Below are 24,627 nucleotides of genomic sequence, written 5' to 3'. Positions count from 1 at the left end.
CACTTAACAGACTCAAAGCAGCCAAGTCAGCAGCGTCCTGGCTGTTCAAGGAACTCAGGATTGTGGGAATCTTTTGTACAAATACTAATGAATAATATTTTCTGCCAACAATTAAAAAAAAAAGTCAAGCATAGCAAATGAACATTTGAAAGGTTTCAGTGTAGACCAGATGCTTTCTCCTGCCTGTATGGGATGCTGTGCCTAGAACTGATTTTCGTGCTGTAATCAAGAAAATAAATTGTGTCGATCGGAGCTGTCGAATGACCGCCAGTTCTGTTTCTCAGTGGCTTTTCTGCAATCTGTGTCCACGTATTTGGCATGCGGCTGGCTATGCATTGAGGTAATTCATTAATGCTGAAACAAAAATGTGTTTATGGGAGTCTGGAAATGGTTGGGGGAAATGTAATACTTTCCTTGCTGAAATGCTGGGCTGGTTTGGGGATGAGCACTGAATACTAAAATAAACACAAACACAAATGGCTGTTCAAAAAAGCACACATGCACCCCAGTCAGACCCACACGTACCCTCCTATCATGTGCACTTGTGCATACATGATGCTGTCACACACAGTAGGACTTAGCACCTGAGTGGCACTATTCATAATCAGAGCACTTGACAAATGAACTAGTTATAAATATAATGGGTGGAATTTTCCAAAGTGCTCATTGCTGGCCATAACATACAGCAGTGGGCTCTCAAACTGTGGGTCGGGACCCCAAAGTGGGTAGTGACCCCGTTTTAATGGGGTTACCTGGACTGGCTTAGACTTGCTGGAGTCTGGGGCCAAAACCCAAGCCCAAGCCTCACCACCCAGTGCGATGGGGCTCGGGCTTTGGCTTTTCCCCACACCCCTTTGCTGAGGTGGCAGGGCTTGGGTAGGCTCAGGCTTCGGTCCCCCTGCCCCAGGGTCAGGTAGTCATTTTTGTTGTCAGAAGGGGGTCCCGGGGCAATGATGTTTGAGAACCCCTGACATACACCATTCAGTCACATATACACATACCTACATAGTCACCCCCCGACCCCCATTCTTAGTTCTGCACCATCCAGTTAAATACACAGGGCCATGCTTTCAAAGTACAGATTCTGTTTGTGCCTGTGCAACTTTGTATGGACCAGCATTTTTCGGCGTGTGCACTGGGGATAGAATTTGCACATGCAAAACCCTCTCTCGGCTTCTGTTCAATTCCAAGGCCTCCACATGCACACGGTTGTCTTTGCACGCAACACTGCTGGCTCACAAATCAAGGCCTTGAAAATACTGAGTCACGACATCACCCCCATATGCACTTCTGCTATGTCACTGAGAAATACCCAGAGCATTCAATCCCACACACACAGAGCAAGGGGTGTTTAGTACTATCTCAGCACTGAAACACAGGTCACAAGTGTGATGAGTTTCCCAGTTTCCAGCTTGGTGAGAGGGGCCTGTTTAAAGCGAGAGATTTTTGGCTGGCTGCACTCAGAGTTACAGCTGGACAGGCAGTTGGAGCAGCCATGGCAACGCCTTGCTTGAGGGCCTGATTTTAAGAAGTGCTGAATTCAGTGGGCACAGTGCCTCTGAAAATCACTGGAGTCTTTGTGGGTAGACTGCTGATGAGGTGGTGGAGAGGAGAGCAGCAGAGTCCGTGCCAGAAGAGAATTTCTAAAGGCAAATATCTCTGTGAATGTCCAATGGAAGCGAGACGGAAGTTTTCCTCAGGTGAGGGTTGAGGCTTCTCTGAGTGCAACAGAGGCGATCCTGAAATGCTAGCCATGCAAAACTTGATCCTCTGTTCCTGGGGCAATCGCTCGTTGTCTGGTGGGTGGAGCATGTGCCAAGCAACAGCTCTTTTGGGTTAGCTGTGGGTTTCGTCTGCTCAGACAATGGGGATTTTTGGTTACAGTGGGATTCCTGTATAAACGAGGATGACTTTGATTTCTTACATAGAAGGAGAAAACTTTCTCCACTTCCTTGCGACTGGTGCCTGGTTTCTGTGCTGCGAAGGCTCACTTTTACTGGGGGCAAGCCAGTGCTCAGGCGGTATCTTGGGACATGCTCTTCCTTGAGAGTTATGTATTTATTTGTATGTATGATCCTAGGACCTAGGAGCCCCCATTATGAAACAGGACTCCATTGCACTAAGCGCAGTACAGAACAAAAAGGCAGTCCCTGCCTCAGAGAGCTTACAATCGGAGTGGAAGATGAGAGCTTTGCTGTTTGTTTTATATATATAACAAATATACTATTAAAACAAACAGTATGTGTGTGTGTGTGTGGCGGATAGCTCAGCTCGGAGAGCGAAGAAGCCTTTCCCTAAATTACTGAGTCAAATCTGGCCCAGATTGGTAGTGACCAAAGTCATGACGTTTGGGGTCCGTCTACACTGCCGTTAAACACTTGGGGCTGGCCCGTGTCCGCTGACAGGCTCACAGGGCTCGGGCTGCAAAACTGCAGTGAAGACATTTGGGCTCAGGTTGGAGTCCAGGCTCTGGGATCCCACACCCCTCTTGGGGTCCCAGACCTAGGGCTCCAGCCCAAGCCCAAAGGTCTATGCCACAATTTTACAGCCCCACAGTCCAAGTCAGCTAACAAGGGCCAGCCGCGGGTCTTTAACTGTGGTGTGGACAGACCCTCAGTGACAGTTTGGTGGCCCATGCAAAATGTATTTGGGGGGGGGGTCTAACTGTGGTATGTGACCTATCGCTTAAATCAGCCTCTGTACCAGACGACTGGCAGATAGCTAATGTAACGCCGATTTTTAAAAAAGGTTCCAGAGGTGATCCTGGCAATTACCAGGCAAATTGATAGAAACTATAGTAAAGAACAGAATTCTCAGGCACAGATGACCACTATATGTTGGGGAAGAGTCACCATGACTTTTGTAAAGGGAAATCATGCCTCACCTGTCTATTAGAATTCTTTGAGGGGGCCAACAAACATGTGGACAAAGGTGATCCCGTGGATATAGTGTACTTGGAATTTCAGAAAGCCTTTGACAAGGTCTCTTGCCAAAGGCTCTTAAGCAAAGTAAGCTGTCATGGGCTAAGAGGGAAGGTTCTTTCATGGATCAGAAGCTGGTTAAAAGATAGGAAACAAAGGATAGGAATAAACGGTCTGTTTTCACAGTGGAGAGAGGTAAATAGTGGTGTCCCCTGGGGGTCTGTACTGGGACCAGTGCTGGTCAACATATTCATAAATGATCTGGAAAGAGTGGTAAAAAGTGAAGGGGCAAAATCTGCAGACCATACAAAATTACTCAAGGTAGTTAAGTCCAAAGCTGACTGTGAAAAGTTACAAAAGGATCTCACAAAACTGGGTGACTGGGCAACAAAATGGCGGATGAAATACAATGTTGATAAGTGCAAAGTAATGCACATTGGAAAACAAATCCCAGCTATACATACAAAATGATGGGGTCTAAATTAGCTGTTACCACTCAAGAAAGAGATCTGGGAGTCATTATGGATAGTTCTCTGAAAACATCTGCTCAATGTGCAGCGGCAGTCAAAAAAAGCGAACAGAATGTTAGGAACTGTTAGAAAAGGGATAGATAATAAGACAGAAAATAGCATAATGACACTATATAAATCCATGGTACGCCCACACCTTGAATACAGTGTGCAGTTCTGGGCGTCCCATCTCGAAAAGATATATTAGAATTGGAAAAAGTACAGAGAAGAGCAACAAAAATGATTAGGAATATGTAACAGCTTCCATATGAGGAGAGGTTAAAAAGACTGGTACAGTTCAGCTTAGAAAAGAGACGACTGAGCGGGGAAATGATAGAGATCTATAAAATCATGAATGGTGTAGAGAAAGTGAATAAGGAAGTGCTATTTACCCCTTCACAGAACTCACGAACCCAATGAAATTAATAGGCAGCAGGTTTCAAACAAATATAAGGAAGTACTTCACACAACGCACACTTGTTGCCTGTGGCACTTGTTGCCAAAAGATGTGATTGAAGGCCAAAAGTATAACTGGGTTCAAATAAGAATTAGATAAGTTCACAGAGGACAGGTCCATCAGTGGCTATTAGCCTAGATGGTCAGGGATGCAGCCCCATGCTCTGGGTGTCCCTAAGCCTCTGACTATCAGAAGCTGGGACTGGATGACAGGGGATGGATCATTTGATGATTCCCTGTTCTGTTTATTCTCTCTGAAGTTTCTGGCACTGGCCGCTGTTAGATGACAGGATACTGGGCTGGAAGGACCAATGGTCTGGCCCATTATGGCCATACTTATGTTCTTATGTTTCTGGCCAGTGCTGATTGAGCAGGTGCGCACATGATCAAATGCCGCCATCTCATTTGGCACCAACTGGCCCTTTGTTGGCTGCCTCAGTGGAGAGACCAAGGGATAGAATGGACCATGGGGACAGCTCCTCTCCCGTCCTAATACGTGACTTCAGGCTAAGGCAGAGACACCTTGGTGGGTAGTGTCATAGGGAAGTCTGCTGCACCTGCTCTGTAGACAAAGGACTTGGCTCGCCAAGGCTGGCAACTCATCACTTTTTAACAGCATGAAGATCGCTTCCACATAAAATAGACAAACACTAAGAAAACAACCTCAAGCAGGGAATGCAGACGATGGAGTCACAGACAGGAGGGAATCCTCACAGCCAGCTCAACCTCCCAATGGTCCTGATTCAAAGCCCAATGGAGTCAGTGGAAAAGTTCCCATTGACTTCAGTGAGTTCACATCGGGCCATAAATCTCCATAACCCACTCAAATAAGCAACGGGGGGGGGGGGGGGGGGGGGAAACATTTCAGAAACAGCCCTTCCTGAACATTTAAAGTGTCCTCAGTTAAATGTGGCCTCTGAAGCTTCACAGAAAAGACCCAGTGAGAAAGAAATTACCGCACAACCCAACTAGGCTTCAGTTATCACAGTGACCTGATCTAATAGGAGACAGGGCACTGAAAGCTAAGAGGGATGTTCCACCCTTAACTGGTCCTGTTGCACCTTGGGCAAGTGGGAAAAACCTCCAGCCTTCCTAAAGGTAATAGCAGCCTGCCCAGCTGTCCTTGCACAGGAGAACTTGGTGACATCAAGTAGACCACATCAAAATACCCAAACGTAGTAAAGTTTAGACCTATTCAAGGGAAGAAGGGATCAAAGTTCTTGGAATTTCATCTGGAGTCACCACCATTGGTCACCTTTTCACCATGCAGGTGTTCATCTCTGGTCAGCTAGGCTACATTTGTCAGGTTAGGGATTCCCTCCACCCCCAGAAGCAAGGATTGGAGAAGCTACAGAGAACAAAGGTCAGACCAAAAAGGACAAGCATGCCAGTCCTGGCCTCCCATTCTGCTCCCCCTCTGCAGTGATCAGCTGTCTCTGGTGTCCAATGTTACCACATCCTGGTGGGCAAATAGATTTCAGCATTTGCACACCAGGAAGTTAGTCATCCATCATGGGTGCACCAGTGTGGGGTTTGCACCCACAAAAGAAGTGGTCACAACAATTGTGCATGCAGAAATAGGCATGAAAAATTGGAAGCTGGCTGAAAAGTTTCACCCTAAAAGGTGAGGGGCCAAATGGAACTCAGCTGGAAGTCAAATGAGTGTCATTAGGGATGAATTTGTCCTCACCTAACTGGCCACTTTAGCTGTGTTTCATCTTTTAACTTCTCCACAAGACTTATAAACAGTCTTGGACTTCTGAGCTCTTTGTTCTCCAGGAAATGGCTTTTTTTTTAAAAGTCTTTTGGAAATATTTGTTTTAGAAAAAGATGAAGTCCCTATTGCTGATCATAATACCAGGGCGACCAATACAGGCAACGAGACCAACAGAGTCTGCTGGTTCCACTGGAGATGTAGGGGATAGGTCGGTGCATGAATGAGAAAGTAGGGGACAGGAGAGGTGATGGGGTCGAATGAGTCTATGGAGGGCCCTGTTAATACACTGTATATCTGCAGATCCCTGGTTTGCAGCCCAGCAGGTCTGGAGATTGGGATCACAGCAGTCCAGCTCCAATGCCTACTCTACTGCGAACTGCATCCTTATTTTCCCTGGCTGTCTTATGCCATGTACAGAATAACCAAACTCTGGTTAGTGGATATTCAGTTAACCAAAGGTCAGTCATGTCCGCACCCCGACAGCAATTGGCATCATCCAGTACAGCCTTGTGGATTGTCCCATCACACGAGTAGGGGTGTCTTAACGCCAGTCTCCCGGCTAACTTCAAACTCAGGTAATTAACTCTTACTTAAATCCCCCTAAAGTTATCACTGGCTATATTAATCTTCTTTATTTCCTGCCCTAGCATGTTGTATAGTGTTGTTATGTGCTGTTAAAGAGCTACCATGTTCTACCCCAGAGAGGGTTGCATTTCAGTGGGGAGTGAAATTATCGCATCTTTTAGGCTTTTTGGTGTACAGACTTTCTATGGCTATACAGCACCTACCACAATAGGTCCCTGATTTTTTTAGCCTCTAGGTGTTACTTCAATATAATGTTAACCAATAATAAAGTAATAATAATAATACATTATTAATAAATATCCTCCTGTTAAAAGTTTCGCCCATCCAATCAGAGTGTAGAAGCAGTACCATGTGAAACAATCCCACACCCCGGACTGTGAATAATTGGAGTGACTGATTCATGCAGGAGTTCCTGAACCCACCCAGAGTCTGAACATTGTCCCAACTGGTTGGGGAATCCTTACAAACAATGTATCCATGTTCAGGAATCAGGAGTGGCTCCTGAATGATTTTGATATGACGAATACTATTCCGCCGTTGGCAGTGTGGTCCAGCGGATAGGGCATTGAACTCGAAGTCAGGAGGCCTGCCTTCAGTTCCTGGCTCTGCTACAGCCATTGCTGGGTGACCTTGGGCAACTTACTTCAACGCTCCGTGCCTCAGTTTCCCAATCTGCAAAATGAAGCTAATGACCTTTCTTGGGAAAGTGCTTTGAGATCCTTGGGCTCCCTCGTCTGTCTGTCTGACTCCACCTGTTGCCTTTTGTCTTTATCTTAGATTGTTAGTCTTGCGGGGGGTGGGGGACAGGAACTGTCTTTTTCTTCTGTATTTGTACAGCACCTAGTGCGCTGCCACCATGTTCCACGACTAGTCCTCCTAAGCGCTACCTCAAAACAAATAATCATAAATAATAGCATGAGTTAGCTCCCCTGACCAGCCCTCCTGCCCACGGCCTTCCTCCCCTGCCTCCTCTCCTACAGCGCCATTTCCCAAAGACTCTGGAGGGCTCCAACTGCCTTTGGAGCAGGCAGGAGGTGCTGGGCCTATTTTTAGACTGGTGGGAGCTTGATGGCAGCCCCAGCGTCAGCCACTTTGACAAATAATCAGAAGCGCGAAAGACGAGGGGGGATGGGGAGGGAGGGGGAACACAGGAAAAAAAAAAAACTTTTGTGTTTAAAGAGCGTTTCAGCCACAGAGTCTGCATCCCCAGCCAAACTTCCTCTCCTAGGTGTGGTGCTGGAGCACGCTGAAGCACAGGAGTCTATAAAGGGAAACCGGGGCAGCGGGGAGGGGGTGGGGGGAGAGAGAAATCCAAGGGCCCAATAAAAAAAAAAGCCCTGTGCAGAGTGGCGGCTGCTGGGCTAAGGGCCAGCTCGTCAGACGCCAGCCCTGGTGAGGCGGGTGATGGGAGAGGTCACCCAGCTGGCTTTTACAATGATCTTATCTCTGCCCAGGAATATCCAACATTTCCTCTCCATACGCCGCTGCGAATCCGAACTGTGAGAAGCTGGAGGGCTCAGGGCCGCCCCCCCAGTGGCTTTCCCTCTCCCTCCCCGGCTGCCTGTCTCTCTGGCGCTGTCTCCCCCCACTTTCAGCCGGGCTTTATTTATTTTCTCCTTCTGGTGTGTGGGAGGTGCAGCGTGTGTATATCTGGATACACAGGAGTTCGGGGGGGGGGGGGGATGATTTCCCCCCCTCCCACCAGTGAAAGTTAAGAGGCCAGAGGAGCGATACAGCTATTGTTGCACCAGAAGCACGGACTGTGTGTTTATGTCACACCCCAAGCTGGGTGTCTGCTGGGCTCGGATGATTTACCCTCTCTGGCCTTGGCGAGGGTGAAAGTCAAGGCAGGCAAGACGTTGCCCACGTAGCCATCCCTGACTGACACAGAGCCCAGTGCAGTCGCTGAGCCTGGACGAAGTTGGCTCACACAGGCCGTGTTACCGTGACCGTGTCTGGCACCAGTGGCAGTCGAAAGTTTTTGGTTCCCTTACTCATGGCTCTGCTCTGTTTGCAGCCTTCCCCGCTCCTTCCTCTCCCTGCTTTCCTGCCTTTGTCATATTTCATTTCCCCTTCTGTCTGCCTCCTTCTTCCTTCACCTGTTCTGTCTGCCTTCCTCCTTTCCCTCCCTCTCTGGCTCTCCTCCTCTCTAATCTAGCCAATCTAACCTATGAAAAATGTCTAAATTAGGCATTTCCATTGTGCAGATTGTTATCCGTAGAAACCTCACGCCACCTGGCACAAACCCACCTGCCCAGGTGTGTGTGCACACAGCAATGCAGAGAAAGAGTGGGACAGATTTTCCAAAGAGCTCAGCACACAATGTGTCCCAATCCCCAGCATGCCGAGTGCGTTTGAAAATCTGGCTCAGTATTTCTGGCTTCCCGTCCAAAAGTGGAGGGTGTGGGCTGCCCAGAAGTAGTCTGATGCTGGACAATACCGTCTGAAAGGTGCGGTTCTCCCATGTGGCAATAAGTAGCAATCATTTATTATGTCCATGCTCCACCCCAGGCTGACCATGAACAGAGGTCTGTCCAGACAGGTGCAGCCCAGCCCAGTCCAGCCAGCATCACACAAAGCACTTTGATGGATTAGGAGTACACTCACAATGCAACAAACAAAAGGCATGAGCCGTAGTTCTGCTGAGCGTCCCAATGGAGCAAGCTGAAATATCTGCCTGTGGGGTGTGCTACGTGAGCCCAACATTGCAATACAAATCACGCTGTAGATCACAGGCACCGGGGTATTAACATGGCCTGGGAGAGCTCAACAGTTTACAGCAATGCTGGGCGTGGTTTTACAAGAGCTGTCATGATGGTTGCATGAAACTCCAGAGGTCCCCTGTTCAATCCCACCCGCCGATGAGCAGGGTCTGTCAGCGTTACAAGTGGGGGCTCATCCAGGATTTCAACTGGGAAGTCTCGGGACCCGCTTCCTCAGCTAGGGGAAGTATGTAACCCACACTCCTCCTGGGTGTGGTGGTCTGTCCCATCTAGTGGAACCGAGACCACTTAGAGAGAGATTAATGAGTTTGTTCTATAGTCTTAGCTAACAGGCAGTTGACTTTTAGCTCATGCACTAGGCTCCAGAGGTCCCAGGTTGGATCCCGCCCGCTGACGACCGGTGTCTGTCAGGCGTTACACTTGGAATGACCAAAAAAAGGATTTCACAACAGACTTGGGATATAAATCACTGTCCCCAACACCACAGAAAAAGGTGGGGTTGTTGCAAGATGTGGTCGTGAAACAGGGCCAATACTATTGTACTAGCCAAAACCATAGTGGAGAGATTGTTGCATGAACCAGCATTGTGGTGAGTTACAGGGTTATGTTCACAGAAGTCACGTATCAGTCCAGCTGTAACCTTGCAAAATTTGGTCCTGACCCTGCACAAATGGGAGCTTTGTTATCGACTTGAATGAACACAGGATCAGGTCATTTGTCTGTGGGTTTGCTATTCTGTTATGGTACGTTTCACTGGTCCAGGCTGTGCTGCGTTTTGAGTTGAGTTTTGAGCTTGTGTTTGGCTGAAATCTCTCTCTGTAGCTAGTAATACTTTAAAATATATGGACATGTTTACTATGCATCTTGGCCTGGAGATTGACCAGAGGGTATCAGTCCTGAAATGTATAGTTGCAGAAATGGCACCTGGTCTGATACCATTGAAAACAGCACATTGCCCTGTGCTGGAGTTACCAGAAGGACAGTAACCCAAAGAAGCACTTGTTTGCTGCTGCAGAGACATGAAATCTCCATTCTAATGCACTGGCCCTGTTGCCTGTGCTGTGGCCCAGTCAACTAATCTTAGGCCTTGTGTATCACTGGGAACCTGCACCAGTTTCAGCAGTGGTGGCCCAGACACCAGTACAGCTGCACTATTGCAAAGAGTAGATACATCACAATTTGTACCAGTGCCGTTTCGCTGGGTTTCAAGCAGGGGTAAGCGCCACCCGTGCAGTTTGCAATAGTGCTGTGACGCTAGCAGCTTTGCTACAATCAAGACAAGTGTCCAGAGTAGACAAGGCCCTATGTAGCTATTGTTAGAATACTGAAAGGAAAGGGGCAGTTTATTCTTTCATGCTCCAAACAGTTTTTCTCTTTAAAATGTATGGTACCGCAGAGAGAACAAGCGTGGGCTTTTACTGCATTGGAGCTGTTCTGAGTAGCTCCTTGGGCTCCTCTCTCGGCCACTTCTCAAAGGGGGAATGGGAACCTCCCCACATCCCTCCCCGCTCTGTGCTCCCCTCTAAACTCCAGCACAGCTGGGATCACCTAGAATCTAGATCCTGCTTTTATAGCCCTAGAACAGAAAGCGGCAGCTGCAAATATTCCGATCGACCCTCTGCGCCACCTCTGGGCACGGCAGGCCCACATCTCTGTCAACATCGCTCTAGGTTATCTGGCTTTCAGTCTTTCAGTCAGATAAAATAAACCACCCTGGTGTTCAGGAATAAACCGCGGACAGACACGAGCTGATCCGGGATTAGCCACTCCGCAGGCATGAAACGCCACCCAGAGGCACCAAAACAAACTACCCATTCAAAGGGAGCCTCTGAGGGCACCTGGAGGAGGATGTGGGTGTGCTGGGGGTGCCCGGGGAGGGATGTCCCAGGGAGGTGCTGAAGGCATTAGGATGCATGAACCGAGCCGGAGAGGGGCTGGGGTGAACAGCAAGGGAAAAGTGTTGGCTGCAGAGGGGCTAGGGTTGCTTCAGAGATACACAGGCTGTATTTCCTCTCCAGGTTGTATATTTTTCCCTCATTGAAAAAGGCATTGGCCCTGGAGAGGTATAACATACTGCAGTTCCCCTCTCTGCTCCCATGGCCTAGGCTAAGGGCAGCGTTTGTCTTTCGAAAGCAATGCAGCACAGTGGGAGTTCTCTGCAGCTACCAGCCCCAGCTTGCAAGCCCATGTGTGCGCCTTAAAAAGTGCAGGGCACAGACAGCTGGCTCCCCATGAAAGCCAGCGCAGGAGAGGGAAGGGCGGGGGCCTGGAAACTTTCAGGATCTCCTCCACAGTCACTGCTGATTTGTTGTTGCAAAATCTTAGCAAGGGACTCCAGGACCTAGAGGGAAATGGAGTTTGAAACCTCCGTTGTTTCTGTCTCGAGATTGAAGGGTAAATTGGATATTTTTTTCTTAAAAAAAAAAAAAAAAAAGCCTTTTGTTTTGTTTAGGGTTAAATGCAGATTGGCTTTTTTCAAATCACTTCCAGACACACACAAACCATGGCATGCAATACCCCGCCACTGCTCTCTGCTGCGAGGTCTTGCTCAATACAGCGCCCAGAGCCCGCCTAATGCTCAGTTTCAGATTTCAGGCTGGGGTCCGGGGGAGAGTTTGCAGACAGAAGGGGGTTTGGATGCAGATAGAAGCGGGGAGAACCTTCGCCGGTGACGCTGCGCAGGATGGCAGGGAGCACTCGAGGACAATATATTCAAGCGAATCCATACCCCCCCCCCACACACACACACACTTCAGTAAAATGCACGGTTTGTGCAGAAGTGAAGCTTTTTCTGCCCTGGTGCTGCACAGGGACCACTGCATTTAGCTAGTGGCACATAAGAGTCCTGTGGCATCTTATAGACTAACACACGTATTGGAGCATAAGCTTTCGTGGGTGAATACCCACTTCGTCAGACTAACACGGGTACCCCTCTGATACTTCATGGCACATAGGCAGCTCTGCCTACAGTGACCAGAGAGCGGGTGAAAAATCGGGACAGGAGGTTGGGGGGTGATAGGCACCTGTATAAGAAAAATCCCCCAAATATCAGGACTGTCCCTATAAAATCGGGACATCTGGTCACCCTAGTAGCTCCACACACTTCTCGCCAGGACCGGGTCCCTCGGCTGTTCCAGGTGCGATCAACCTGTCAGGGGACCCAGACCGGGCTGCCGCCTCCCAGGCTGCAAAACAAGAAGCAACGCAGGGGGTGGGGGGTAATAGGAGCCTATATAAGAAACAGACGCAAAAATAGGGACTGTCCCTATAAAATCGGGACAGCTGGTCACCCTAAACGCAACGGATCCCATTCGCCCTGCAAAGGGAATCGCCTCCCTGCCCCCTGGCGTGGCCGGGATGGGGGTTTCTGTCGCGCTGCGGAGTTAATACCCCAGGAGGGCTTGCAAAATAAATAAATAAATCAAGCCCAAGCTCCTTGGCCGGAAGGGAAGCAAGGTTTCAAACTGGCCCCCCAGCCCACCCCCTTCCCAATCGGCGCTTCCCGAGGCAGCCCGGGGACGCCGCCTCCCCGTTGCTGATTGGCCCAGGGTGGCTATATTTGACCCCTTCCAGCTTCGCGGCGTCCCAAAAGTTTTGGTGTTTTGGGGAGGGGAACGCGCCTGTCCCTAGCTCCGCGCCGCTGCCCCGGGACCCGTTTCTCCCCTTGGCCCCGCACTGCTCGGTTCTGATCCAAAGGGCCGCCCAGCTGGAATGAATAGATCTGAGCCTAGTTACTGCCGAGAGGAGATATCGCAACCCCGGGGCGGCCGTTCATGGGGCCCCACTGCGGCCCCCGCCGCTGAGCCCGGCCTCGCCTACCAGCCCACCCCGGGGGCAGACTCCGCTTCCAGCCGGACCCCCAGCCCCGAGCCCGGCTTTGGATTTCGCCCAGGCGCGGCGGGGGGAGAGCCAGGCGCGCTCGGGTCCGCGCCCAGCCGCTCGCCGAGCCCGGATCCCGGGTATGGATACAGCCCGACCTCGGGCAAAGCCGAGGGGAAGCCGGGGGACGACTCCCGGATCCGCCGCCCCATGAACGCCTTCATGGTCTGGGCCAAGGACGAGAGGAAGCGGCTGGCGCAGCAGAACCCGGACCTGCACAACGCGGTGCTGAGCAAGATGTTGGGTAAGCGGCGAGGCGACTGGCTGCCCCCCTCCGGGACCCCGGGACCGGCTGCCCCCCGACCCGGGACTGGCTGCCCCCCTCCGGGACCCCGGGACCGGCTGCCCCCCGACCCGGGACTGGCTGCCCCCCTCCGGGACCCCGGGACCGGCTGCCCCCCGACCTGGGACTGGCTGCCCCCCTCCGGGACCCCGGGACCGGCTGCCCCCCGACCCGGGACTAGGGTGCCCAGACAGCAAGTGTGAAAAATCGGGACACGGGTGGGGGTAATAGGCGCCTATAGAAGAAAATGTCCCAACTATCAGGACTGTCCCTATAAAATACCGACATCTGGTCACCCCTGCCCAGGACCCCGGGCAGGCTGCTCCCGCTAGACCTGGGGCAGGCTGCACCCACGGGGGCAGAGGGCACCCACTGGCATAGAAACAGGCGCCCCTCGTTGGATCTGGGCCAGGCTGAAGGCCAGACGGGAGCTGGGGTAAGGATGAGGCTACATGGCTTAGGGCCGGGCTGCAGGTCCCTGGGTGGCTGGAACCGCTGCTGTTGCTAATTCTCCGCCCCCTCTCTTGCCTTGCAAAGGACATTTGCTTATTGGCTTTCCTATCCGGTCAGGGTTTATGTTCCTTTTGGGGGGACAGCGTGCAGTGTCCCATTGCAGGGGGGATCCGGATGCCTGTACCCAGAAAGCGTTGGAATTCTCAGCAGAACGTGGGCTCCTAGTAGACCATTGCAGTCCTCTCTCTCTGCTTCTCTGCAGGGCTGAAGAGTTAAATCCCTATTTTTCTTTTTCTTTTTTGCGGGGTGGGGGGGAGGGACTTGGTATCACTTTTCAGCCCTCTACCCAGAGGGGGGTTAAACTGGAGGTTTGTATGTTGCCGGTTTTTTAACCACATTCTGGATGTGACCTCCCTCCTGCCCCCCAAAGCATTTTCCTCTCTCGTATCTTCATCCATTGCTTCTTTGCAAAGGTCTGTGTGTTCTGGTGCTGAGCTCTTTTAACGGGGTGTGCTTTCCCCTTTCCAGGCCAGTCATGGAAAGCCCTGAGCGCCAGCGACAAGCGCCCCTTCGTGGAGGAAGCGGAGAGGCTGCGAATTCAGCATCTGCAGGACCATCCCAACTACAAGTACCGCCCAAGGAGGAAGAAGCAAGCCAAGAAAATCAAGAGGATGGAACCCAATATCCTTCTCCACAACCTTTCCCAGCCGTGCAGTGACAGCTTCAGCATGAATCATCATAGTGGCAGCCAGTCTGGCCACCACCAGCCTCCCCCACTTAACCACTTCAGAGAACTCCACTCCATGGGGTCGGATATTGAAAACTATGGCTTGCCAACTCCCGAGATGTCTCCCTTGGATGTCTTGGAACAGACCGAGCCAGCGTTTTTCCCTCCTCACATGCAGGATGACTGCAGCATGATCCCCTTTAGAGGCTATCATCCCCATCACCAGATGGAGTTTCCCCAAGAGAAGCCCATGGGGCGGGACATGGCACTGCCCTATGCTCAGACCCCGTCACATTTGGCTGATGCTATGAGGACTCCCCATCCATCTAGCATGTACTACAACCAAATGTGCTCTGGACCGCAGAATGTCCTTTCTGCCCATCTGGGCCAGCTGTCACCCCCTCCTGAAGCCCATCACGTTGACAGTGTAGATCACTTAAATCAAACTGAGCTTTGGACAGATGTTGACCGCAATGAGTTTGACCAGTATTTGAACATGAGCAGGACTCGTCCTGAAACCTCAGGACTCCCTTACCATGTCTCCCTGTCCAAAGTGACTCCGAGAAGTATCTCCTGTGAGGAGAGCAGTTTGATATCTGCATTGTCTGATGCCAGCAGTGCTGTCTACTATAGTCCCTGCATCACAGGCTAGGTCTGCCCCACTGCACAATGCGCTCACCCTGGAGAACGTATGACCCTTCAGTGCAGAGTCTCCTTTAAAAAAGAAAAGCCATCTTCCTTTAACCATTGAGCTCCATAATATTTAGAGTATCTCATTAAATGCATCGCTTTTTTTAAACCATGCTGAAATCACTGATATACTGTATAACTATATAACACAACTAGATGCATTTTCCAACGCAGAGGGTTAACATAGACAAGAGGTCCGCCTATGGCACTCCATCTCTTAACTCTGTGCCAACTGGAAAATATGGCAAAGCTTCTTACACGTTGTTTTCAGCCGGGCATAACTGTAACTTCTAAGATCAGGTTGTTCTACCATGTCTTTAGACAAACTACAGTGATTCATGTCTAAAACAACTGCCAATGGGACCTGCTCAAATTGACCATGTTTAACTGAAGGGCAAACTAAATAGCATGGGAAACCTTGGAGATATTTTTGAAGTGGTTGTTTTAAGACTGGGTGCCTATTAGAGGTGGTTTTTAGCACGGTTTTCACTGTATTCTCAGCAATATATTTTAACTGGGCAACGAGGCTATATTTTTACTAAGCATTTTTTATATATAAAATTATATTTAATGTTTGGGTTTTTTATTATCAAACTTTTTTTAAAAATAAATCAAAGGATATCCATGAGCTCTACAGCATTTATGTAGCGAGGCTGGATTTTAAAAGAAGAAATTTTGGGAGAAAAGGGAATTATGATATCAATATTGTTGAAGAATTGACTAGAATTCTGTACACTCCCTAAACCCGCCCCAAAATAGAACTGCATACTTTTTTGTCTGGAGAGCAAACTGTCCTCTGGTTTGCATACTGGTTCGCTATTAAAACATCATCATATAATTATTCCCATCTTGTGTGCTTGTTGTGTGAACACATATTTTCCGCAAATGCATGTTGTCCCAACCATTTCCAGATTCTTGGATTGCTTGATTAATGTCCTGACAGCCTAGCAATTGTATTAATTTCAATCGTATCACCCGCCAGCGCTGGGAAGCCTTGTAAACGCTCTCCAAAGATATATGAAAGGCGGCTAGTGCTCAGAGAATGTCAGCAGACACAGTCCTCATGGCTGTCTCACCCTCTCTTAAATTTCTCATTTTGTAAGTGTGAAAGATATGTTCTATGGGGAAAGCATCTGTTCTCAGATAAATGACATTTAATAAAACATGTGATATCCTTCTCTTGACATTTGTGTGCCTCTGTGTGGTTATTATTTTGCTAGCACGGCTGTACACTATTATATATGGCCTGATCCCTATGAGTTTTTCCCGTACCCTCATTCGAGTCAAAAAGTGCAAGAATGGGGCCCATAAACGCTGCAAACGGGAAAACTTCTAGCCCGGCCAGTGCAGGTTTGTTCCCTGTAACACATTTTCTAATGCTTTGTTCAGTCTAGTTATAAAACATTCCCAGCGACAGAGCTTCCACCAAGATCGTACGCACCCATTAGAACTTCAGCTTACGTGTTCCTTTTCATTGTTTCAACCCATTGTTATACTGATTTGGGTCCCCCAAAGCAACTCTTATCCCTCTTTCCTATTTTATGCCTCTCACTTTAATTAGTTCTATTTCTTTCTGGTAAATGCAGCATTTGCACCAGAATATTTACAAAGGAAAATGCCAATCTGTTGCATAAATTGCTAGCGGCATCCCTTCATTGAACGCTGGTGATTTAAACCAGATTGATTTAGCCCAAAAAGGCTACTAAAAAAATGGAGAGATGAAAGGTTTTTGTTGTTCTTGGCAGGGATTTGCCATTTAGGGGAGAGGGATAGTTAACAAATGACATGGATTTTCAAGCTTCTCCTAAATCAGACCCACGTTAGTGTTAACAGGCCTAAGTCCTGCCCTATTTTTTACGTGAAGTGCCAATAAATGAACTGAGTGTTTGTTCCCATTAAATTACAGAAAGGAACTCCATTGTGTTTCCATATACAGTATGTAAAAAAAAAAGGGGGGGGGGGGTAGAATACATGGAAAAATGACATCATAGGCTAAACAGGAGAGCTGGCTTCTGGCCACCAGTGGTGTGTCCAGCATGTGCTAGGATTGCCGGCTGAAACAAACAAACAAAGAAATGGGAAGCGTCCTGTGTGCCTGGACAAATGACTGCGAAAGGAAACAGCCTTATATAGGCTGAATCCCATTCTTGTCCCCAGAAACCGTCTGGAAGGAAGGAGCAAACAAGCTCTGACTTCTTTTCCATTTCTGAGCTTCCAAGTACCTTGCATGTTACCATGTGATCACTTCCTGTGATTAAAAAGAAGAAAAGCACCCTCAGCCCCTCTCCCATCTGCCCTGGAGCTCTGACAGGGGAAAGGTAATGGGTAGATTAGATCACAGAGGAAATGCTAGTCATTTTCTACCACTAGAATTCCCTTCTTTCCTCCCACTGTTAGATTTGCAAGCTGTGCTAACTCTTCCGCCATCCCAGAGGCTAGCTAGATGATTCTTTGCCTCTTACACTACAATTATTTGGGTCCCCCTCCCCCCCTGCATTTTCATTGTTAACTGAATGCTGGTCACGATGCTAAGAATGCAGGGTAACCTCTTCAGAAGTGACTTGGGCACTTCTGAAAATGTCACCAAATCCTATCTGCAGAAAAGGCTCAGTATGGGAAGCAGATGCCCTGTTGATGTGCCCTAATCTTGAGCTGGAGGGGACATCTCTAGAGGTCAGATAACGCGTCAGTGTCCATGGCCCATTCAGACCTTGGCTTCTCTACAAGCTAACTATCCATGGCTGGAGTTGAGTAGATGGCCAGCTTTGTATCCCATCCCCAGTCCCCAAGCCATGCAGCCCTTCACCAAAAGGAATCAAACAGCAAAATACAGGTTTCTGACCAGGTGTTGTATGTGGGTGAGGTTCTTTTAATCACTTTGGTGTTGTTTAAGACGTAGCTGCTTAACAGCTGCAAAAATACATGGAGCAAGCGGCTCTTTCTCAGCTGATGGATGCATCTAGCCTAGTGGAGAGAGACTAAACTGGCCAGATGTTTGAAGTGTTCCTTCACTCTAGCCGTTGTTTATAATGGGAGCGAGTCCCTGACGGCTTCATGGCTCCAGATTGTGTTCTTTTTAGATGGACAAAACCCTGCCCCTGACACACACATACACAAATCTCACTGAACCGATGTCTCGATAATGCACCAAATCAAGCCCCCAGGTCTGAACTGCCCCAGACCTTGGAAGAGTTCAGATCTGGATCCAAAGGTTGAAACTTGGGCCCATCTTTAATTCTCTTCCTGTGTGGGGCTTGCTAAACAGGAGGTCGGTAGTCAAAGGAAGCGAAGAAATGCCGTGTGAGGCAACTGCAAACAGGCATTCGTGCGTGTCGCTCCTTTGGAAAAGTCAGAGACAGTCTGAACCTCATTCCCACTTCTTCCCCTGGTTCCTACAGCCCAGGGCTTTTTAATTCCTAGGCAATGGCTCACCACTGAAGTTAATGGGCTTGATGGGGACCTGCTCTTTTGAGGACTTCAATAGCTCAGACATAGGTTAAGGATTCAATACAGGAGTGGGTGGGTGAGATTCTGTGGCCTGCGTTGTGCAGGAGGTCAGACTAGATGATCATAATGGTCCCTTCTGACCTTAAAGTCTATGAGTCTATGAAATATTTCTGCAACAGAGCATTAAGCATCGTACTGTGCATTTCTGCAGTTTAATGGCCATTTGAGACTTAAGCTGTTTAAATCTCTATTGCACCATTGCAAAACAACACTGAAAGATGCAGTGCCTGGGAGCTCCATGCGCTTCAACACAAAGGTACTTGCAACAAAACAATCCCCACCCCACCCACACACCATCTCTCATACGTGCTGGGCCAGATCCTCAACCGGTGTGAAGCTGCATAGCTCCATGGACTTCAGTGGCATTGTGGCAATTGACTGCCGCTGAAGACCTGGCCTTCTGTGTTAGTATTAAGCACTGACAATAGCCCTTACTACGGGAGGCTCATTGCTGGATTCTGCCCTGCTCCAAGAGTTCAGCGTTGGTTTTCTTTAATAACACTTGCTACACCCCAGTACCTGTCCGTTCTGCTATTAAGGCCTTTCTTTGACCATCTGCGGTCAAGTCTTGACCAAGACCAACCTAAAGCGTTTTGTAAACGCCATTATAGATCATTACCTCTGCGCAGCCGGTATCCCCCAACCCACGCACAGCGACATGCTTCCCTCACGATGGGCGGGCAGCTCTGGGAAGGCAGGGGAATGTGGCTTTTGTAAGGATGTAAAGTTCCCATCAGGTGGGTCATTCTGTATTCATAGGGGTGTCTTCCAGTAAAGGCTGCTCTCTCTTCTACATCAAAGCGGCAGAGGTCTGCCAGCCCTGTGGCCTCCATGAGGCATGTGTGTGTTTTTTAATAATGAATCATAATTGCAACCAATACTGTGAACAATGCAAAGCTATGCCCCGCACCCGCCCACCCGCAGCCCTACCCAAGATCAGAGAAGCAAGGAAGAAGGAAAACAAAACCACAGCATCATGGCAGATGAAAGGTTAGGAGAGCTCATGTCAGTCGCAGATTTCTGTCTAACCCCTTTGGTGACAAACACCTTGTCTTGATCAGTAAGAATACTGTGCACAAGTCGCTTTAAGGAGTTAAGGCTTCACAATATGCCTGGTAGAGGGAGGACAATATTGTTATCCCTGTTTCCCTAGAAAGGTGACTGGGCAAAGGTTGCAGCAAATTCAGTGGTAGAGGTGGAAGAAGGCAGGATTCCCTGCCAAGCTCGCATTCTAATCGATAGACAATCCTTTGTCTCTTTATAAATAGAAGTATAGCAAAAGCATGTGCCTCCCCTGTCCGCTATCCAAATGGCTGTAGGAGGAACCAGATTTGCTCTTCACTTCTTCCCCACTGACAGTGCTGAGTTTGTCTCAATGTGGTTGAGTCCTTCCCGACCATGCTCTCCCCATAGACTTTCCCTCCTGACATTTGGGCCAATCTCCCCTTTTTGTAGGATCCATGGATAGCTATGAAGGTCTCTCATTGAGTTCTGGATCCCAAAACCACAACTTCTTTATGGGTCAGATTCAACTTCCATTGATTTCAATGGGAGTTGGATGCAGTCATATAGCTGTAGGCCAAGATACAACCTACCCCGAACTATGGCTCCTTCCAATTGATTTCCCCTTATAATTTTAAACCTCAACAGAATCCCAGATTACCTTGGGCATCCCATAATGCTATCACCAACAATGTCCCAGAGATACTTTTCTTAATTTTTCATATTTACAGGCTTGGAGGTAGCGTTCTGGAAGCCCAATCTCAATCTTGCAATTCAAAGAATTAACAAATAAGAAACCAACTGGGTAGCCTTATATTCAGGAGTATCGTGTCTACTCCATCACAAAACCCAAAAGGGCCCCACCCTGGGCCTGAATTCATCCTTTGTATGGGGCTGCGTCATGCTTTTGGAGCACCTGTTCATTGACAGACTGCACCGAAAGCACCATGGTGGGGGCAGTGAGAGGTCTTTATAAGTACACTTATTATTAATGTTACGATTGTGTCATTTGCCAAGCGCACGCTTTCATGTGCCCCAAATCTCAGATTTGCACACTGTTTGGGTGCATAGAAATGTGCATGTCAAGAACTGTGCAGCAGTAGCCGTTTAGGCATGCCCATTTTGGGTGCAGATTTAGGGGGCATTTTTGAAAATTTGACCCTCAATATTAGATAGCGGAGGTGGCACAGATTCGCAGTACTCTGTGTTTATAGACTCTCCACTGCAATATTTTCAGAGAGAATCAGGTTATCTAGTATTTGTATTTTAGCCCAAAAGGATCCCAGAGCACTTTACAAGCTTTATACACACAGGAATCACTGAAATGTAACCGCTTTTGGAGTGGAACACAGGAGCTGCTAAATTATTGCATTACATGTTAGACCGCTAGCACACTAGTCTAGCACTCTCAGCTACAGAGCAGAAGATCACCCCAATGCATCGCACAGAGAGAAGTGTGGCTAAGGAGTCTTGGACCTGGGAGAAAACTGATTCCTGAGTCAGATCATTGACCTTCTGCATCTTGCAGGCTTGGGCGGAAAAGCAGAGAGAACGGTGCAGTACTGGGAAGCAATAAAAGTTCAGCAGTGTGAAACAGCCCTGAATATAAAAAGTTGACCCCCCAAATCATGAGTTTAGGAAGAAAAGACATTTTTCTCCAGCCAAGTTAAAGACTAACCTTTCCCCTAGATTTTGTGTGTTGAACACTGCTGTTCGAAGTTGACCCACTGAGTAACGAAATATTAAAGGGGAAGTTATACAGCTCCGACTGTAGAACAGAAACAGCTGAAGACTAAGGAGCTGTCGCTCTATGTGCATGGCTTAGTGCATTTATAATTGGTGTTTTCCCATGACTTCAGTTCCAACGTATTGCCAGCATCGCATTTTCTAATTATTTTGTAATCAGGATTTTTGTAGAATGGTTGAGATAATGTCTGTGGACTGACCCATGATCTCAAATGTCTCGTAACACCTATGGATCTGCTGACTGATTATCTGGATATTTTTTTGGATCCGTGGACTTTCCTAGTCCAGAACTACTGGAAGGAGGCGGGTGTTCATTTACAGAAAGGTGATCTAATCAAATGCCACTGGGACACTTGTGCGCCGTTCTGATTTGGCAAGGGAGTCCTGAGAAAGAGCTCTAGCTGGGAGGGGGAGGAACCAGCCAGGCCACCATCTTAAAACACAGGAGGAAAAGAAGATGACTTGCTTGTTTGCCTGCCGCTACTGGCCGTGGGCCACGCAATGCTTCCAAAGAGATTTGTGCTTCCTCCATCCTCCCAGCTGCTTCACTGAGGGGCAGGAGTCCAGAAATGTGCATCAACAAGAGTCAACATCTACAAGCAAGTAACCTCTAGCCAGCCAGCAAGTCCACTGATATTCAAAAACCTGAGCCAATAAAACCCCCCTGCAAATGTTTTCAGCTATGTACCAACTTCCTGAAGCAGAATGAAACCTTGAGAGTCACAACAGCCATCCAGCATAAACAGCAACCTTTCTTTCACCAATTGTTATTAGTAGAGGGAGACCTGTACCTCAGCATGTGTGTGTGTGTGTGTGCGTGCGTGCGTGCGTGTGTGTGTGTGTGCAGATCACACAGACGTGTATTTCCTGGGTTCAGAGATATATGCTTAATTCCGAGAAATCATGTTATTTTCACCTGAATTTGGCATTTGAATGTTAAACATAATAAGCTGCTTCCTTGTGAGTTGCACTGGAATGTTTAATGTAACCTCATGCTGGCGGGGAGGAAGAAGAGAGGAAGAGACTGGCTATTACCTAACCACCAATACACCACGACTTTGGGCAGGCTGCCTTAACTGACATCAGAGCTGTAATCTCAACATTAGAGAGTTGAACCTCCCTCTGTCAGTTATTTGGCTGGAACATAAATGTATCAATTGCCACTGAGACGGAGAATGGCCTGTTACTTTGGGGGCTGATAGCTAAACGAGATTGCTGCCTTCCCAAATTCTTACATTGGGTTTATACAGAATTGTGGGCTCACTTAATATGATTTACTCCATTTGTTTATTAGATTAATGGGATGATTTGATAATAACCCACTTCCTTTACATTTGATTTGTTTGTATATATTTTTTTACTTTACATTTTGCGTCGTTATTTCATGTAGGTAATAAAAGTGGAAGCCAGTGTGGTTTGGCAGATTCCGCCCCAGATGTCAGGGTTCCAGACCTGAGGCGTGACCCATCTAGGGGTGGCCCATATGACTCCCCCATAGGCTTCCCATAGCAGGTGTCCCATACTGGGACACCCTCAGCTTTTGAAGGAAAGCTGACTTATGTATCGATCATGTCTCTCAATAAGTGACATCCCAGAACCATTGTGCGACGGGGATGGGTATCAGCTGCTCAGTTCCATAATAAGTCTATGCTCCTCGCGGTAGGTTTAGCACGCAAGACAGCAAAGTGATAGAGCTTTGATCAGCTTGGGTGAGAAGTAAGTCCAGACATTAGCAGACCTGTAAGCTAGTGGTCCCTAAACCTATGGAAACTAGCATCATTTAAATAAATAATAATAACAACCCCAAAAGCCCATAGGCAAGGTTTTTGTATCAGATCACAAGTGGGTTACATGCTGAGGAGGCGGAATCAAGAAGAGAGCAAAAGGTTCCCAGGCTTTCGCATCCCCTCGAGAGAAAGTCTGATTGTTCTGATTTTGCCCACAAACATAGTTCCCCTTTGCGGTTTGATTAATCTCTAAAGGATGCCATGGCAGGATGGAGGGGCAGGCACTTCCTGTTTTCCTAGAGAACAGGATGTTCTCTTACGATGATGCCTTTGGAGCTGGAGACCGGAGGTCCCGCTTTAAAGGGCTTTCATTCCAATCCTTGACCTGGTATTTACAAGGTTTTCAAAACCTCAGGAGACGGGCTTCAGTGATTGGGCTTCAACAGGCAGCCGGGTCCCTTGAGGATACGACGGTGGATGCCCTGGCTGTTTATTGTCGTTACTGCCCTTCAGAAAGCTGGATGTGTGAATTGCTCGGTCACACATCAGGGAGAGGTGCAGAGAGGAAGAAACAGAGAACTCGGTTCCTGCTCCGCTTCCTGGGGGTTGAAGCTGGTTTCCTTGAAGTCATGGGGGGTAGTTGCCATTGACTTAACTGGGATCAGGATTTGACCCTAAGTGAGTTATTCCCATCAGCTGAGAACATTGGAAAGACTGGTGCACACATCCCCCTGGGACCTCCCCTGCAGCCCAGAGAATCCAAGTGGAATTCAACTCTACCCACTCCCGCCCCATGCCACCTCAGCTACCTCCACAAGCAAAGCTCTGGGCAACTTTGTGCTGCAGATTCCTTCTTTGAGGGGACTGTGGACTTACCCCACTCTGCAGCTGTAATCACCAGCTGAAGGACAGCAGGGAATCTCTCAGAGATGGGCAAGGCTGAGCCTGCACAGAAAAGCCGGGGTAAGGAAAACTGGGCTGTCTCCTCTCGTGTCTCCAGCCTCAAGCTGAAGCCCTTCATTTTCTTTCCCTGGGCACTTGGCTTTGGATTTGGTGGTGAGAGGGTTATGCAGTTGGGGAGATGGAGCTGACCAGCCACCCTCTCTCCTCTTGGCACCGTCGCTGCTGTGAGCTCGGAGACTCCTTGCCATTCAGATATGGACGCTAGCACTTTGGGGATGGCTCCAGTCTGCGGCTGGGGATTCATTCTCAGCAGACTGCTACCAAAGCTGGGGCCCATTTTGCAAGTGAGAAGAGAGTGCTGTGGGAGGGAACACTTGAGAAGAACCTCTTTTTCTTTCAGGCGTTAACTTTCCAAAGCCACATTCCCCTCCCCCCCTTTTAACATTTTGTATATATGCAAAGCTATTTAGGGATTAAATATACAGCTCAGTGCATGGCAAATATACAGCCATGCAACCTTTTTTCTTTCTTTCAAGGGTGGAGCAGGTCGGGACAAGTGGGGCAAAGAAAATGAGGTCAAGAGTAAGAGAAATCCTATTATCTGTAAGTTCTTGGAGGACTTCTGTCACCTTAGTGGCAGAGCACCCAAGAGGCAGAGATGAAAAAAGAACAGCATTGGAGGGAAGGAGGAGAGATGGAGGGAAAGAGAGAGTGGGAGGGAGAAAGTGAGCCAGACATGGAAAAGAAAGAGAGGTAGAGAGAGAGGAAGAGAAGGGGCGTGAAAAAGAGAAAGCCAGAA

General features: G+C 48.5%; 1 protein-coding gene across 1 annotated transcript; it reads left to right on the top strand.

Annotated features, from left to right (window-relative positions):
* The first annotated feature begins 12,516 nt into the window (after positions 1-12,516).
* Positions 12,517-16,127, top strand: LOC128846913 (transcription factor Sox-18A-like). Its single transcript, XM_054046184.1, has 2 exons — positions 12,517-13,034; positions 14,055-16,127. Exons 1-2 carry the CDS (start codon positions 12,623-12,625, stop codon positions 14,903-14,905), a joined length of 1,263 nt encoding a protein of 420 aa, XP_053902159.1. The 5' UTR covers positions 12,517-12,622; the 3' UTR covers positions 14,906-16,127.
* Positions 16,128-24,627: the final 8,500 nt, after the last annotated feature.

This window comes from Malaclemys terrapin, chromosome 12, assembly GCF_027887155.1.
Source record: "Malaclemys terrapin pileata isolate rMalTer1 chromosome 12, rMalTer1.hap1, whole genome shotgun sequence".
In the NCBI taxonomy this organism is placed as follows: domain Eukaryota; kingdom Metazoa; phylum Chordata; order Testudines; family Emydidae; genus Malaclemys; species Malaclemys terrapin.
Note: the sequence above shows the minus strand (reverse complement) of the source record. Positions and strands in the feature narration are given on the sequence as shown.

What these genes read in the sequence shown, in the direction of transcription:
- LOC128846913 (XM_054046184.1), top strand. Translation starts at nt 12,623, where the DNA reads ATGAATAGATCTGAGCCTAGTTACTGCCGAGAGGAGATATCGCAACCC. An exon ending in GGTGCTGAGCAAGATGTTGG is followed by an intron (nt 13,035 to 14,054) that starts GTAAGCGGCGAG and finishes TCCCCTTTCCAG; the next exon opens with GCCAGTCATGGAAAGCCCTG.